General features: G+C 43.0%; 1 protein-coding gene across 1 annotated transcript in view; it reads left to right on the top strand.

Moving 5' to 3' along the window:
* Positions 1–1,605: 1,605 nt before the first annotated feature.
* LOC125742871 (liprin-alpha-3-like) overlaps positions 1,606–14,877 on the top strand; it is a 30,658-nt gene continuing 17,386 nt past the window's right edge. The window contains exons 1-12 of the mRNA XM_049015286.1: positions 1,606–1,745; positions 3,769–4,936; positions 10,688–10,789; positions 10,995–11,159; positions 11,786–11,860; positions 11,965–12,024; positions 12,231–12,356; positions 12,701–12,793; positions 13,907–13,959; positions 14,241–14,334; positions 14,547–14,681; positions 14,792–14,875. Coding sequence (XP_048871243.1) covers positions 4,604–4,936; positions 10,688–10,789; positions 10,995–11,159; positions 11,786–11,860; positions 11,965–12,024; positions 12,231–12,356; positions 12,701–12,793; positions 13,907–13,959; positions 14,241–14,334; positions 14,547–14,681; positions 14,792–14,875 — 1,320 coding nt within the window. The 5' untranslated portion in view covers positions 1,606–1,745; positions 3,769–4,603. The remainder of the gene's footprint in view (positions 1,746–3,768; positions 4,937–10,687; positions 10,790–10,994; positions 11,160–11,785; positions 11,861–11,964; positions 12,025–12,230; positions 12,357–12,700; positions 12,794–13,906; positions 13,960–14,240; positions 14,335–14,546; positions 14,682–14,791; positions 14,876–14,877) is intronic.

The following is a 14,877-nucleotide window of genomic DNA, read 5'->3' as shown; positions in this document are numbered from 1 at the left end:
ATAGCCCCGCCTTATTTCTCTTCTGACAGTTAAGTTAAGTTTATATTGGACATTGTTCCACCGTAGAAAAACCTACCTTTCTTACCATTGGTAATACCTATGAATTTGATTGGTTGAGCTCGTTGTCTGTCAAAGAAGTATTTTTCTGCCGACCACGGAAAAGAGGCAAGAAGCGAGCGGGTCATTCGATTTCGAGGCGTGCGGGTTGTTAGATTTGCATTATAAACCAGAAATGCAAAACGCGGCAGAAGTAATCGGACAAATTTTATATCAATTTATACATCAACCAGACTAAATTACTGTTAAATCAAGAACAGCAACAGTAACAATAATAATTAATATTGTTGTATTAAAAATATTGTTGTTCAATTTCGCTGCTGCTGTTATTGTTTTGACGGTGTTACTGAATATAGTAAATTGAGACGCTCTCTGTTGAATTGATGTTGTTAATCATAATCATTTGTAGCTTTTAGTTTGAGACTAAGGAACATGGGAACAAACTACTGAAATAAGACTGAATTTATTTTTAACTTAGTTTTTTTTGTATGATGATTGTCTAATGATATCATTTAGTTCCTATTAGAGTTCAGTATATTTTAGGTATATTTCTGATTAGCTGGGTTAAATGTAAAAGATACGTTTCGTTTACACTTTTCGCTTACATTTATCATTAACGTTTTCCACACTTAAACTTAATGTCTCCTTGCATTTTGTAATATTAATTAACAACGCATTCAAACAGCATTAAATAAAATGATTACATTATACGTAAGTTTGAGTTGAAGAATTAATATAATTCTCTAGGGATTTCCCATCAGTAATTGTACATTGCTATATTCAGCTCGTTGCTTCGGTTATTTTTAAAGAAATGCAACTCTATTTAAAAAAAGAAAAGGTTTGTACTAATTTGTCTAATTTCAGAAACTTGAAGAATAAAGGTTTCAATTAATTAAGCGATTTCAATCACACATTTTCTTTAAAGCTTTCTTGAAACTGAAATTTCTTTTAGCACTTCAAAAGCTAACCGATGTTCATTCACTTTTTCGGTTATACTTTGCGGTAGTGACCAGTGAGCTATAGTCACCAGTGATTATCAGGGCCTTCAATACTTTGGCATTATTAGGCTATACTGTACCTCTAAATTAAATTCGGAAAGACTCGAGAACACCGCTGATTTCCAAAAGTTCTAATCGAAGGTTGTACGTAGGCCAGGGTTGAGCTGTGGCTGAAAATCCATTATACAGACTAATACTTTATTTTATTTTATTATTTTAAGTAATAGATATCAAATATATAGAGCTGACAATTTTCATTTTTAAATAGGCCTAATATTCCGCACCTTATAATTGCTTCGCTTTAATTGCACAGTGTTGTATATATGTTGTACATTCATTATACAATGCTATAATCTTACATGTACAAATATACGCGCATTCTATGTATATATTTATTATTATTATACATATTTAATTATGCAGAATGATGGAAAGAATGTGTCTTTAAGACCTATTGCCTTCATCCAAAAGAGAGGGAGAAGAGAAAGAGAGAAACGGAGGAGGGGTGTGTGGTGTGCTGGTGTAGCGTCTCTTTCAGTAGCTTTGTGCCGTTTACATGTGGAAGTAGGAAGGGGGGGGGAGAGATATCCGGGTTTTTAAGGGGGGGGTATAGGCACCGAAAGAGCGAGAGCTGCTGTGATGAAGCCGGAGGGAATATAAAGCCTTCGTCTTTCCTCCGCGATGACTACGGTAAGAAAAAATGTTACTTCAGACTGCCGTGTTGCATGAATGCGAAGTATTTGTTTTTTTGTAACGGTGTGAATGCGTGCGTGTATAATACCTCTGTATGTGCATTCGATTGTATTGCGGTGAAGGGAGGGGAAAGCAGAAGGGAGGGAGGGAGGCAAAGAACCAGAGAATAAACGATGCTACGCTCGGAATGTCGAGACACTTCATGCATTGACAGGTGTGTCTGCGTTTCCAACATCGCAATTTATTTACTGTATTTTTGCAGGTGTACTGATTGACAAGCATGCACAGATAATTGGAGAACGATAGATGTTAAAATATGCGCCAACACAAATTCACTGACTGCAATATTAAAATATTTTAGCCCGTCGTATATGCTTTGTAGACACTTACTTCCCATTTAGAGGCTAATTAGTTCTTTAGAATACGCATCTTTGCATATTTCGTATTTTTTCTAAGTATGCGTGCTTTTACAAAACCTACCAACCAAGAGATGTAGTTGCAGCGTATCCATTGTTTATGCTTTATATCACTATCGTTGCTTATTTTAGGAATAATATGCCATGCATGCGTTTACGTGTCCTTCTTTAACATAATTTTATATATTTTTATCTGTGGAATTTCTCTTTTATTTGCTTATTTATTATGGCAATATTTTGAACTCTAGGTGCTACTTCAGCGCATTGCTTTTCCACCCCTGAATATTATGGCCACTCAGACTAGCCTTGACAAATAGATAACTATAGGCATACATATAGCACCGGGAGAGACTATTATTATGGCACCGTCACCTAAATAGGCGTCAGTGATGGCAAGCATAATGTTTAATTTAATTAAAGGAATATTTGAAACTGAAGGCTGATTTTGCCAGAAGATCAGTCGCCACATAGTTTATCTGTTTGTGTGTGTGAGCGCGTCTGACTGAGCGTGTTCTCAATCTCCTCTTCGTTTTTCTTCTTCACATTCATACTGGGATATCTGTTAAGCCAACTTCCTTTACTGAATTATTGCCTTTATTAGAGGAGCAACAAAGCAGCTTGATTTAATGCCTGTAATTTATACGAATGCCTCTTGATGCACGTTTAATTCCGGCCTTATTAGCCGCTTCATGTACTGCTAACCCGCAGTTGCGCTCCCCGCCCCGGTATCTTCTGTACGTTGGTTCTTTTAGCGTGACCCCCCCCCCCAACCACCACCACCTCCTCCTCCTCCCCCCTCTTCCTTCTTCCGCACAACCCTCCCCCTTTTTCTTCATCTCTCTCTCACTCACTCAGTCACTCACAATCACAGACTGTTTTACAATTTGGGGAATCTGCATGTTAATGTATAACGTCCGCCTGTCCTACTTCGTAAATAGCTCATATTTATGTACTGGGTTTGGTAAAAGATAAGGCCTAACCTGTTACTAGATTTGTCTTATTATGTATGCTGTATTATCATATATGTGCTGTATTCTGTTAATAAGTGTATCCTTCTTTTGAAATCTATTTAAATGGTGAAATTATCAATAATAATTATAATTTTTGCTCCTACTGTCATTGTTTCTGCATGTTGCGGAATATAGTTGGTCTGGACCATGATGGTCTGTTTGTTGTATAACTGGGATGTCCCAGACATCTCCAAAGAGCTTCCATGCCTTTAAGTGTGACAAGCCTGGCTTTTGCAAATGCTGTATTTTGTATTTAAACCATGCTAAGGGCTTGACGCTGCATTGCCAATAATTTGGCACACCATTAACAAGCCTGTCCTGCATATGTTCCACTTTATTTCATATGAATTTCCCCATTTGGTAAAACTGTCAAAACGTATTACCCAGCATTTTCCTAACCATCTTCCCTGTTATTTTCCCATTGCTTCCTGTCCTGTAATGTAGACTCACTTGTTGAGATGAGTGTTGCAGTCCTTTATGATGCCTGTGTTGTACCACTGTCCTACTGTCCAAGGTTGGACATTGTTAACTGTTAATATTCCACATATTTTCCTATGTACTGTTTGTTTACTTGTATTTATCCTTCTCTTTCAGCTCTGTTTCTAGGTGTCTAGGCCACCGCCAGAAATAGTTGGGCCTGTTTCTGCCCCCCGCAGGCCCCCTCCCCCCCCCCACCGCACCAAACCTGCCTTTCCAACCTCAACACATAGACGCACCTCCTCGGCCTTTACCTCTCCCCTGTGGGACCCTCCCTGCTTATCCCACCTTTCCCTCACGGACTCTCTTGGATGAGCCCAACTACCAGTTATCTTTGGCTTGCCAACCTGTTCTGCTTGGTGTCAAAAGTAGGACAGTCAGCGGCTGTCAAGCACTGACAAAGGAACGCAAAAAGGCTTCCGGAGCAAACGCGAAAGCGCAGGCGGGTAAACAAAGACAAGAAAGCATCGGACTGCCTATCAAAAACATCAAAAAACATTTTGCCTAACGAGAAAACGCCTGGAATATCGTAAGTGCACAGATTAACACGCAGAGCCAAAATGTGTCGTCACGTTCATCAGTTTGAGACGTTAAAACAGAACTGACACAAGGAAAGAAAGAACCGTAAAAAAATTCTGTGTTGTACAGACAGAAATGAAGAATGGATGGATTCTCTGATTAGCTTGACATGCTCGCTTATGCTGCCCAAAAGACCAGCTGGTTACTCTACCCAGCTAATGCTAAGAGTTACTGGCTCTAGTTGGGGATGAGCCGACCAACACGTAGGCCCGCTGCTACTGACGTGTGAGACACATACACAGTTTTCCAAAATAAGTGCAGTTGTAGAGAGAGGCCGGGATTATAACCTAGATCCGGCTGGAGATCTCCCAGGAAGCCGTCTAGAACAACTCAAGCATCTCTTAAGTCACGGTGCACTCCCTCCGGTTTCAAGATGATGTGCGAGGTCATGCCCACCATCTCGGAGGATGGGAGAAGTGGGGGGGGAGGCTCTTCCTCTCCCGCGGGGGGTGGGGTGGGGGCCGGTGCCGGCAGTGGGATGGGGGCCATGGGAGGTGGTTATGGTGGCAGGGAACCAAGGGGGGACGAGGGAGGCAGCAGCGGCAACCTGGAGTCTCTGATGGTGAACATGCTGACGGAGCGCGAGCGGCTTCTGGAGAACCTGAGGGAGACGCAGGACAGCCTGGGCACGGCGCAACTGCGCCTCCGCGACCTGGGCCACGAGAAGGAGTCGCTGCAGAGGCAGCTTTCCATCGCTCTGCCACAGGTACGCCATCAACTCCCACCTCATGCTCTCTCTCTCTGCTTTAGCATCAGCCTTTCCGCCCATATGGACGGCTTTGGGGAGTCTTTGAAGAGATTGGCACATATGGATCTTAAAAATAATTAGTTCTTCAGAACGACTTAACGGGCAGCCACCGGTGAGAGTGCTGTTTGGGGTAGCACCTGTTCGGGAGGGAATTGGCTAGGGAGCTCAGCACTATGACATCTACTGTTGTGGAAGGATGGAGGAACAGGTGACAATTCACTCGTTATACGCAGAAGCCATCAGATGATGACAGAATTCAAAGAAACTGACCAGAGATTGTGAGACACAAAGCAGATGAGTTTAGGACACGTTCACTGTCCCTTGGTGTATGTCTTAATTTGGAATTATATACTGAGTCACATATGAACAGTATGTCTAAAGGGCAGTGGAAATGTGTCAGGTGCAGGTCAGTCTAGGAACAGCAGCCTCAGTGTGCATTGGAGCTCTGGAGGATACAGGAAGTTACATGCAGTTGTATAGAGGCTCTGAATCTGAACTTCCTCTGAACCCTTCTGTGCTTTTACATCTCTTCAGTTATGCAGCTGAATGAGGACAGAATGCACACTGATTGATCTTTATATTCCTTCAGATTACACAGAAAATCATGCTGTTGGTCTTCATAAAATATATTTCAACATTTTGGGAGAATTTCCGGTATAAACCTTTCCTTTAAACCGTGAGACAGTGTCTGCAATTATCCACATGGAATGTAATAGTGAAACAAGTACAATTTTTCAATTCATTTTGTTTCAAATTTGGTTTCCACATATCATATATTATTTTCAGCATATCAGCATGACTGATGAATCAGCAGTGCGCTTAAATTTGTGGAAAGGAAGATCTTCAGAAATATTTGAGTATATTTTCTTTGTTGCTATTAATAGGATGCTATTATTCTGGCTACAACTCCCCTTTCCCATATTTGTTGTGTATTTTGTTTACTTATTGGTGGGTCTTGTTAGCTTTGGAAGCAGGTGAATATTCTATTTGGCTGATAAAGACTGAGAATGAGAGAGAATGCAGGCATGTTGATCAGAATGCTAATTGGTTAATGTTTGTTGACTGACATTCAAGACATTGGTGCGTTAGCCCTGTGTTTTTTCAAGAGTGTGACAGAATTTTATTAATAGAAAAGTGAAACACAAGTAATGGTAAAGATAAATAAAATTCAACAAGGTGAAAATTTAAACCTGACAGCAGGTGGCGTAGCGCTTAAGGGGTTGGACTTCTGACAGTTCCACTTCCAGTTCCTTGCATTGAGGGTGCATAGCTATACGCCAAGAATGCCTTTGGTGCGTAAATATGTGGCGTAATCAGCGCTAATGTCGTTCGTTTGGGTGGGTTTATGTGTGAGAGGGAGTCAGAGAGTGAGAGAGAGACTGAGCGAGAGAAAATATCCCTTTTTAGACTTTACCATAACATCGACGCCATTTTGGCAGGAAGAGGTTTTCTAATAAAATGTATATTCTGTACAAAAACATTAAGATGCATTGATAATCAGTCTTAGGCTTGACTGCGGAGGATATAAAGGTGTGTGATGGCAGGGGTAGAGAAAAATCAGGGAATTGTGGGACATTGATACTAATAGACATCCTTAGACCATTGTCAGCACGATACACTCCCAGAAGGCCAAGTGCCAATGGGCCCACTGTGACACCGTCTGTCCTCTCATTTCCCTCCCATGCTCCTCTCTGTCTCTTTCACTCCATCTGTGTCAATGACTGATAAACATACACAGAGCTGCACACCGACTGGATTACTGACAGAAACGACTGACATGGATAGCTAGCAGGTTTCACATTCCAGTTGTGTTTTTGTCAGGTGAGCCGTGACTCTCTCACGACAATCTACCGACTTAGGCTCACTGATTTATTTTAACGCCGGGCTCAAGAAACCTGTGCATGTTGGTGAGAAAATAGTGTTGGTGTGTTGGAACTGAGCAGTCAGAATTCCTTTTCAGAGCCAGGCATTGTTTGCCGTTCCCCTTCATCTCTCCTCTTTGAGAAGACAGAGAAAGAGCGTTGTGTCACACCATGTTCCCTTTGTCACTCAGTGTCACAGCACTGTAACGGCATGCAGGCCGTGGCCTGGCGTTTCCATCAGCAACATGGGCGCTGCTCTGCTCATTTTATCATCATTTGTCACTGTACGTGAGACATTGTTCATCTATCTAGCACGGTCTGATGGAGTTAGGAAAAAATGTCCAGGTCAGGTCCCAACGAAGATGTATGAATGCGATCAAAAGAGTAAAAATGCCAAAAGTCTCATATTTTATTTGGTTACTTATGGTTAAGATTAAGGCTGGGAAGAGGTTAAGGTTGTCGTGTTGGGATTAGAGTTTTCCCTATAGAAATGAATGGAGAGTCCCCACAAAGATACATTTACAAACCTGTGTATGTGTGTGTGTGTGTGTGTGTGTGTGTGTGTGTGTGTGTATGTGTGTGTGTGTGTGTATGTGTTTTTCCTAAGCTGTAGTGCAATAAGGCTGCCATTACAGGTATAGAAAAGAAGTAGCGAGAATAAAGAATACCAATATAAAGCAAAAATATTTAGCGTGATTGTTTCTAATTCAAAATCTGACTACGACATTAATATGTGGCCCAATGCCTGGTAGCATGGTGTCATAAAATAAGCAATTCAGTGATTACATATTGACCAGCTGTTACTGGTATGGTGCGCGACATATTCAAGCCAGAATCAGCTACGTATTTCCAGGGAACCATATGACTGGTCTTAGAACCCGTCACAGGGTAAAACGGGAAGGCAGGGAATGTCATGTCTGAGAGGTACTATGAGCAAGAAAATGAGCTTTTGGCTAGGGCTATTTCTCTGCAAGCTATCTCCTAGCCAAGATCTTCTAGCTAAGTATGGAAGAAAGCGCAGGACAAACTGTGCTGCAGTGGCCTAGGTGTGCCTTTTGAGTAGAGATGCCTGTCGCACACTGAGCATGTCATTCAGTGTTTGCATTCTGACCATTTCAACTGGCCAGCAGCAAATTTGCGTTGATGCAAAATGTGTTTTTGCTCATAATTGTAAAACGTACGAAAACTGAGATGATAAAAAAAATGTGTAGCTAAGATAAATGAATAATCGGTTCTCTGTAAATAAAATGCAGGATGGTCGATGCTGTGCTGGATGTGGTCTTGTGAGTCAGGTTGTGACACACCTTACCTGCTCTTGGTTTTTGCTAAAAATCTACAACTGACGTCAGTGCCTTAAATGTACAGTATTTTCACCGTGCTCCATTTAGCCTTTTTTCCTGGGAGTCAACTGACAAGAAAGATGAGAGTAAGATGCAATCTGTACCACATACAAGGAGTACAATGGTAATGATACCATGACTGAATGGATCTGAAGAAGAAAGGAATGCTAAGGTGTAGCGCAGAAGTGCACCTCTGTGAGGCTGGGGGAGGAAGCAGATTAGCATGCTTAAGCTCTGTTACGCTGCAAACGGACGCGTGGCTGTTAGACCTCATCACTGTGCTCTCATGCAGTTCCGTCTTGTGTAACACTGTGATGTAATAGCAATGTCTAAGGTTCTCGGGGCTTTGTGTTCGAGGAGGCGAGTGTGAGCTGGTGGGAGTCGCCGTGCTAAGAAGTACTTGCGAAAGGCAGTCAGCGTTTGATGCTAATGCTAGCGGTGTGCCCCGCCAGTGTCGGCGTTTGCCTGCCGGGCGCCCTTACAGTCCATCAGCTTCCTTAAGCATGCTCCACCACGCATTTCGGGGTGCTTTCTTTTTTGGTTTTTTTTTTCGGTTTTACTTCTTATAAGTCGTGTGCCTGATGAAAGACCCGGAGAACGAGACAGGGAGGTAGAAGGGTGGGGTGAGAGAGAGTGCGAGAAAAGGAAAGCGAGTCTGTGGGGGTGAGAGTGACAGAGCCTCAGAAATAGTTTTGCCAACTTGAAGGAATTTCACCTTTTTAAAAATAAACATTGTGTTACATTTGTCGAAATGTAACCGGTTGCTATTAAGCAGCTAGCTAAATACCAGAACTTAGAATGATACAATGCATATTGCTAGCTAGTGTTTATCTTCCAAACCTGTATATATACAAATAAATATTTGTATGCGTATATGTATATATGCATGTATGTGTGAGAATGTGTATGTGTATGTTGGATGGGAATGGCGGGTCTTGTCATAATTGGCCTGTTGAAAGAGCCACTTCCCCGTTTTCGATACAAGCACAAATGCGGCACAGGCAGCCACGAAGCCCCAGATCTTACTCTGCAGTCCAGTCGAGATTTTTAAAATAGGCCCCATTAAGTAACACCTGAGCTGCCTGGAGAGAGGACAGAGGGTTTGGTTTGGCCGCGCTCTACATATTTGGGCTAGAGATGGGCAGGTTAAAGTGTGCAAGTACAAGTTATGATAAAATATTCAAGCAGGGGAACACCTTGGAATCCAATATAAAAAAAAAACCTTCAGAAAGGAATTGACATACCTAGAACTTGAAAATCTAAAGGGACGAATGTCATGCATTTCCTACAATGGATCACTTTTTAAAACCAACTTATTTGTGCAACATCAGAACAGCACTTGTTAATACAGCTGACGGATTACTTTTTCTTAAAACGTTCTACTTTTATAGTTTTATCTTTTTTTCAGTAAGTCTGACCGTCCATCTTTTCTAAATAAAATGTTTACTGCAGTATGTATGTTACGGTGAGTGAGTATGTTTGTGTGTGTGTGTGAGTGTGAGTGAGTGTGAGTGTGAGTGTGTGTCTCTGGGTGTGCGTGTACCCTGCCCTGCACCCCATGGTTCTTGGCGTACACTTTGGATCGTGGCAACCCTAGCCAGATAAGCAAATATAATGTCTGTACATACAGGCACTGCTAAAAAAAGGACTCACTACAGTTATGATTATAACATGACAAGGATCAAGACAGGTAACAAACTCACCACTTAATAGGCAAAGCAACGTGGCTGCATTTGTGCACAAAATGCATCTGAAACTCACTATTTTTTTGCTTCTTAAAGCTTTGATGATACTGCAACATTTTAGTTTATTTTACCTATTTTTTCTATTTATGTCAGCACACCTTCCTTTAAATGCAGCTGGTAGTTACATCTATCAGTATGCAAATCATTTTCTTCTCCTGATTGACATTAAAGTATATTGACAGCTCTGTTCAATTTGTCACTATTTTTCATGCTTGCAAGGTCTTGGATCATTAAAGATTAACTCTGTCAAGTAACCCAAAGCCAATTTGGCCCAACAACATCATAACTATGTATTTGCTATGTCAAAGGAGAGTGAGTTTATTTACATTTAGATAAAAATGGAAATTCAGTACAATTGTTTGCTGACTGCAAGCTAACATATTTAGCATATTTAGTTTTACATTTAAAAATATCATTAAATATCTCAAGGAATATAGTGTAAATAATACAAACGGTATATAAGCTAAGTTGTGCATCAAGATGCTTTAAATAAAGTGTTTACTTCAGCTTGAAAGCAAATATATATGGAGAAAAGCTGAAATAGCTATTTTATGTGTTGAAACAAAACGCAATATATAGGGAGATGTATGACTATGTGTGTTCTGTGCCCAGTTTTATGTATGTACATGTGGGGCAGTCGAAAGTGAGAAATAGCCATAGAGTTAGTGCTGCTATTAGCATGCGCTGTGCTAATCTGGGAGCAGAGCCACTGGCATGTTTCAGTGCATGTGGTGTACGTTTATTTATGTTTTTGTTCTCCAGGAGTTCGCGGTGCTGACCAAAGAGCTGAATATGTGCAGGGAGCAGCTGCTGGAGCGGGAGGAGGAGATTGCGGAGCTGAAGGCCGAGAGGAACAACACGCGGGTGCGTCTCTGTGCCTTCGCCGTGTCAAACATCTCCGCATGCCTTCAGTCCCATCCGGATTTCACTGCCTCACACGTTTAGTCATTGAGCCTCACGGATAAGTGGCGTTATTGAGTTCTTTTAAGCGCGGCTTTTAGCGTAGCGCCATAATGTTCACACTCGGAACGACCTGTTCCTGCTCTGCCCCTCTACCACCTCCTCCCAGCTCCTGCTCGAGCACCTGGAGTGTCTGGTGTCCCGGCACGAGCGCAGCCTGAGGATGACCGTGGTGAAGAGGCAGGCCCAGTCACCCGCCGGGGTCTCCAGTGAAGTAGAAGTGCTCAAGGCCCTTAAGTCACTCTTTGAGCACCACAAGGCGCTGGATGAGAAGGTGAGCGGTGGCTGCACACCAACACTGCTTCACCTATGGCTTCACCTTCAAATTTACCCATCGATTGGATGCACATGAATAATGTCTCAGCTGCAGTTTTACGGATTGCAAATAAACGCTCCCTAATGCTTTCATTCCAGTGGGTAGTTTAATTTGGCACAGCCTGAAAGAACTGACTTAATTAAAGCACATGTTTTATTGGACTGTTAAATATAGGAAGGGTTACATGTTTTTTGAATGAGGGTGTCAGTAAACACTGTCTTCCAGCACAGCATGTAACCCAGGCCTGGGCCCTGTGCTGCCTGGGGTTGGCTCCCGGCCAACCCACAACCATGTCCAGAATATGTGGATGGATGGATGGATGGATGGATGATAGTATCAGTAAACAGTCCAGACCTAGACTTTGATGCAGTTGATATGCTGGCTACACAGCCCTTGCGTTTGCATCCTTTCCCTTCTATCTTGTTCTACTCCTCCTGTCCTGCTCCTTCAGCTGTCACGCCTTCCTCTCTGCTTTCTTTGCTCTTACAAAATCTTTTCCTGTCTTACGCCTGTCTCCCATGTCCTATCACTGCGATCTCACACCATCCCTCCACACCCATCTGCGTTTTCTCTACCTTGCCAAGGTTCGAGAGCGACTCCGGGTGTCCCTTGAGAGAGTGTCTGTTTTAGAGGAAGAACTGGAGGCTTCTACACAAGAGGTGAGAGTGTCTCTCCTTTTTCATAACCTTTTGCATTGCAACTTGATGCAATTGCACCGGGCCCTCATCCTTACACAATCGTTACTGATACTTCTCTTTCTCAGGTCTTGTCTTTGCGGGACCAAATTAAAAGACGACAGCAAGGGGTGGATAACGGGAAAGAGGCAAGGGAACGTTGTGTATCTATATGTGTATTTTCGTGGTGGTGAATATGGAGTGGCTAAAGAGGAGGTATCACAAAACAGCCTGCAGGCATCCGTAGAGTTATTTACTGTCTACGTTATGATTTATTTGTTCACTGAATGCCTACCTTGCTCATCCCTCATCATCTTCACTCATTTATTTTACGATATCTTCTCCACTCTCACAGAAACTGCCCAACGGGCCCTCGGTTCTTGATGACAGAGAGGTAGACAGACAGAGAGAAGGGGAGATTGAACGGCAGAGAGCTGAACTCTCCCAGTTGAGAGAGAGGCTCGCGCTGATGTGTAGACAGGTACCTTAATAATTCTGATTATAATTTATTGTAATTTCTAATGAGGAATCAGGAAATACAGTACTCTAATACAGACAGTGACAAAAAGGGTAAAAGACCTGAAATCGCACTATGGCATCAGAAGAATAATTATATATTTCTGGGTTCCTGACTCCCCTCAAGTGGACAGTCAAAGAATTGCAGCCTCTTAGCTACATCTGTACAACTAAAAACTAAAAAAATATATCTTTATGCTGAGACACTAAACGTAAGAGTCTGTAGCATTTAGGTAACAGCAGAGATGCAGGTAAGGGTCCCTTTCGTTTTGCTGCTTCCCCTTAATGGTTTATCTGCCCCCTTGTCAGGTGGGGGAAATCGAGGAGCAGCTTGCCGCTGCCCGGAGGGAGGTAACCAAAACAGAGGAGGCCAATCAAAAGCTCCAGAGGGACGTAAAGGAGGTGAGTATAAATAGCGTGTGGTGTCCCTATAGCCCGTTTATTAATGGGCATGCCTGCTATAAGCTCGTGCCCCCAACCACCCCACAGCCAGTGGCACCAAAGATACTGTAACATATAACCGGTAGCAAACACAACTATGTAAATGTCTGATGAGAAATTTAGACAGTGCTGAGGGTATGACTTGTCGGTGATGACATGCTTCGCCCCAGAGCTACAAAAGCAAGGTTATACAAGTTCTGAGTTGGAATGATTTGTAATTTCACTGACTTCCATGAACCGTGCGTGATGGGCAGGAATGAGGGGAGAGCAAGTTTCTACCTGTGTGTTTGGTGGCCAAACCCTGCAGCCTGTTGCCTGTTTACAATTAAAGTTCAAAGCTCCCCAGGGTCGGAGCAGTTGAAATGTTGAAATAAGTGCTTCTAGACAAACACAGTATAGGATCAACATCCTAAAACATGTCACTACAATTCAGTACCTTTATTGAGTGATTAGAATCTGCTAACGAAAATAACTGATATTATCTCGTATATCCCGCCTGCCTGTTTGATGACAGGATGCTCTTTTATTTTGTGTGTCTTATCAGATGTGTATAGGAAATTTTTAGGAATTTATGAGTGAATTTCTGATGCCGGTACTTTTAGCAATAAAAACTTCAGGTCCACTGTCACTAATCCATTTACCCTGTATGTTTTTTCTTAAAAACTGTAGTTGCATCACTGTTGTATTGTATAGAATATATCTATCACACAGTGTTTCCCTTTGTCTGTAAGTCTGAGATTGCTGATATCAGTTCTTCTTTGATTACTTTTCTATAATTTTGGTGTCTACAAATGGCATTTCTTGGCTAACTGCAAGGACACGTGATTGTATACATGCTCAGGAGTGTTTCATGCAAAGAGCCTTGTGTATTGTATCCATTAAGCAGTTGATCTTGTCATTTATTTGCACAGACAGCAGTTCAAATTGAGCTGCTTAGTAACAATGGTTCAGCGGGGCCTGTGCTGGAACTTGAACCCAAAACCTTCAGGGTGCAAGGCTAGGTCGTGACCCAGTACCCCTCCCGCCTAATTACTGCCACTCTGGCTTCTCTCTCATCCTCTCTTTTCATGTCAGGCGCTCTGTCAGAGGGAGGACATGGAGGAACGAATTACCACCTTAGAACGCAGGTAACATCCCTGGAAGGCCTGATGCTTAATCTTACTTGGTATCTGTGTGATTTCTCTCTTACCACGTTCACTGAAGCAATACTCACGATAAAATTCCTGCAAGAGGCACTCACACAGCCCCTAGCACACTATAGAGCTGATTCACTCGGCAGCCAGGGTTCAGTGAGCGCGAAAGCACATGTGACATCACTCCCATCGCGTGCGTCCTCCGCGGAGTGCTACTCTCTGGGACACTGTGGCGAACAGATTGCCCCAGAGCTGTTTGTTTGTGTCGCCTGTAGATACCTCAGTGCCCAGAGGGAGGCAACCTCTCTCCATGACATCAAAGACAAGCTTGAAAACGAGCTGGCGAGCAAAGAGTCGCTTTACAGACAGGTACTTTGTGATCAACCACAGTTTGCAGTCATAATATTATCTCTTTGTAGACCTGTTTTTTTTCCTCATTCGAGTTTACTGATAGACATAGTAAATTCGTCTTTTCTCCGGTTAAAATATGGCTTCATGTTATCGCTCTGGGCAGAGCAGAGCCCTATGGGCAGCCTGTGAGGCGAGCGTGCCACCCCCCCGCCGGTCTCTCTCGTCCACAGAGCGAGGAGAAGAACAGGCAACTGCAGGAGCGGCTAGATGACGCCAAGCAGAAGTTGCAGCAGACGCTTCAGAGAGCGGAGACGCTGCCAGAGATCGAGGCCCAACTCGCCCAGCGAGTGGCGGCGCTCAATAAGGTATGAGTGGCCCATCCAGTAGCCCCTTACAATGCCCCCCGGCTCAGGCCTATTGTACCGGGTGGCTTTGACTCACTCCACTCAGCCTACGCCTCCATTCTGTCGTTCAGGCGGAAGAACGCCATGGCAACTTCGAAGAGCGGTTGCGACAGATGGAGGCACAACTGGAGGAGAAAAATCAGGAGCTGCAGAGGGT

The sequence above is a fragment of the Brienomyrus brachyistius genome, chromosome 5 (genome assembly GCF_023856365.1).
Source record: "Brienomyrus brachyistius isolate T26 chromosome 5, BBRACH_0.4, whole genome shotgun sequence".
Classification (NCBI taxonomy): Eukaryota; Metazoa; Chordata; class Actinopteri; order Osteoglossiformes; family Mormyridae; genus Brienomyrus; species Brienomyrus brachyistius.
This window is presented reverse-complemented; position numbering and strand designations above follow the sequence as displayed.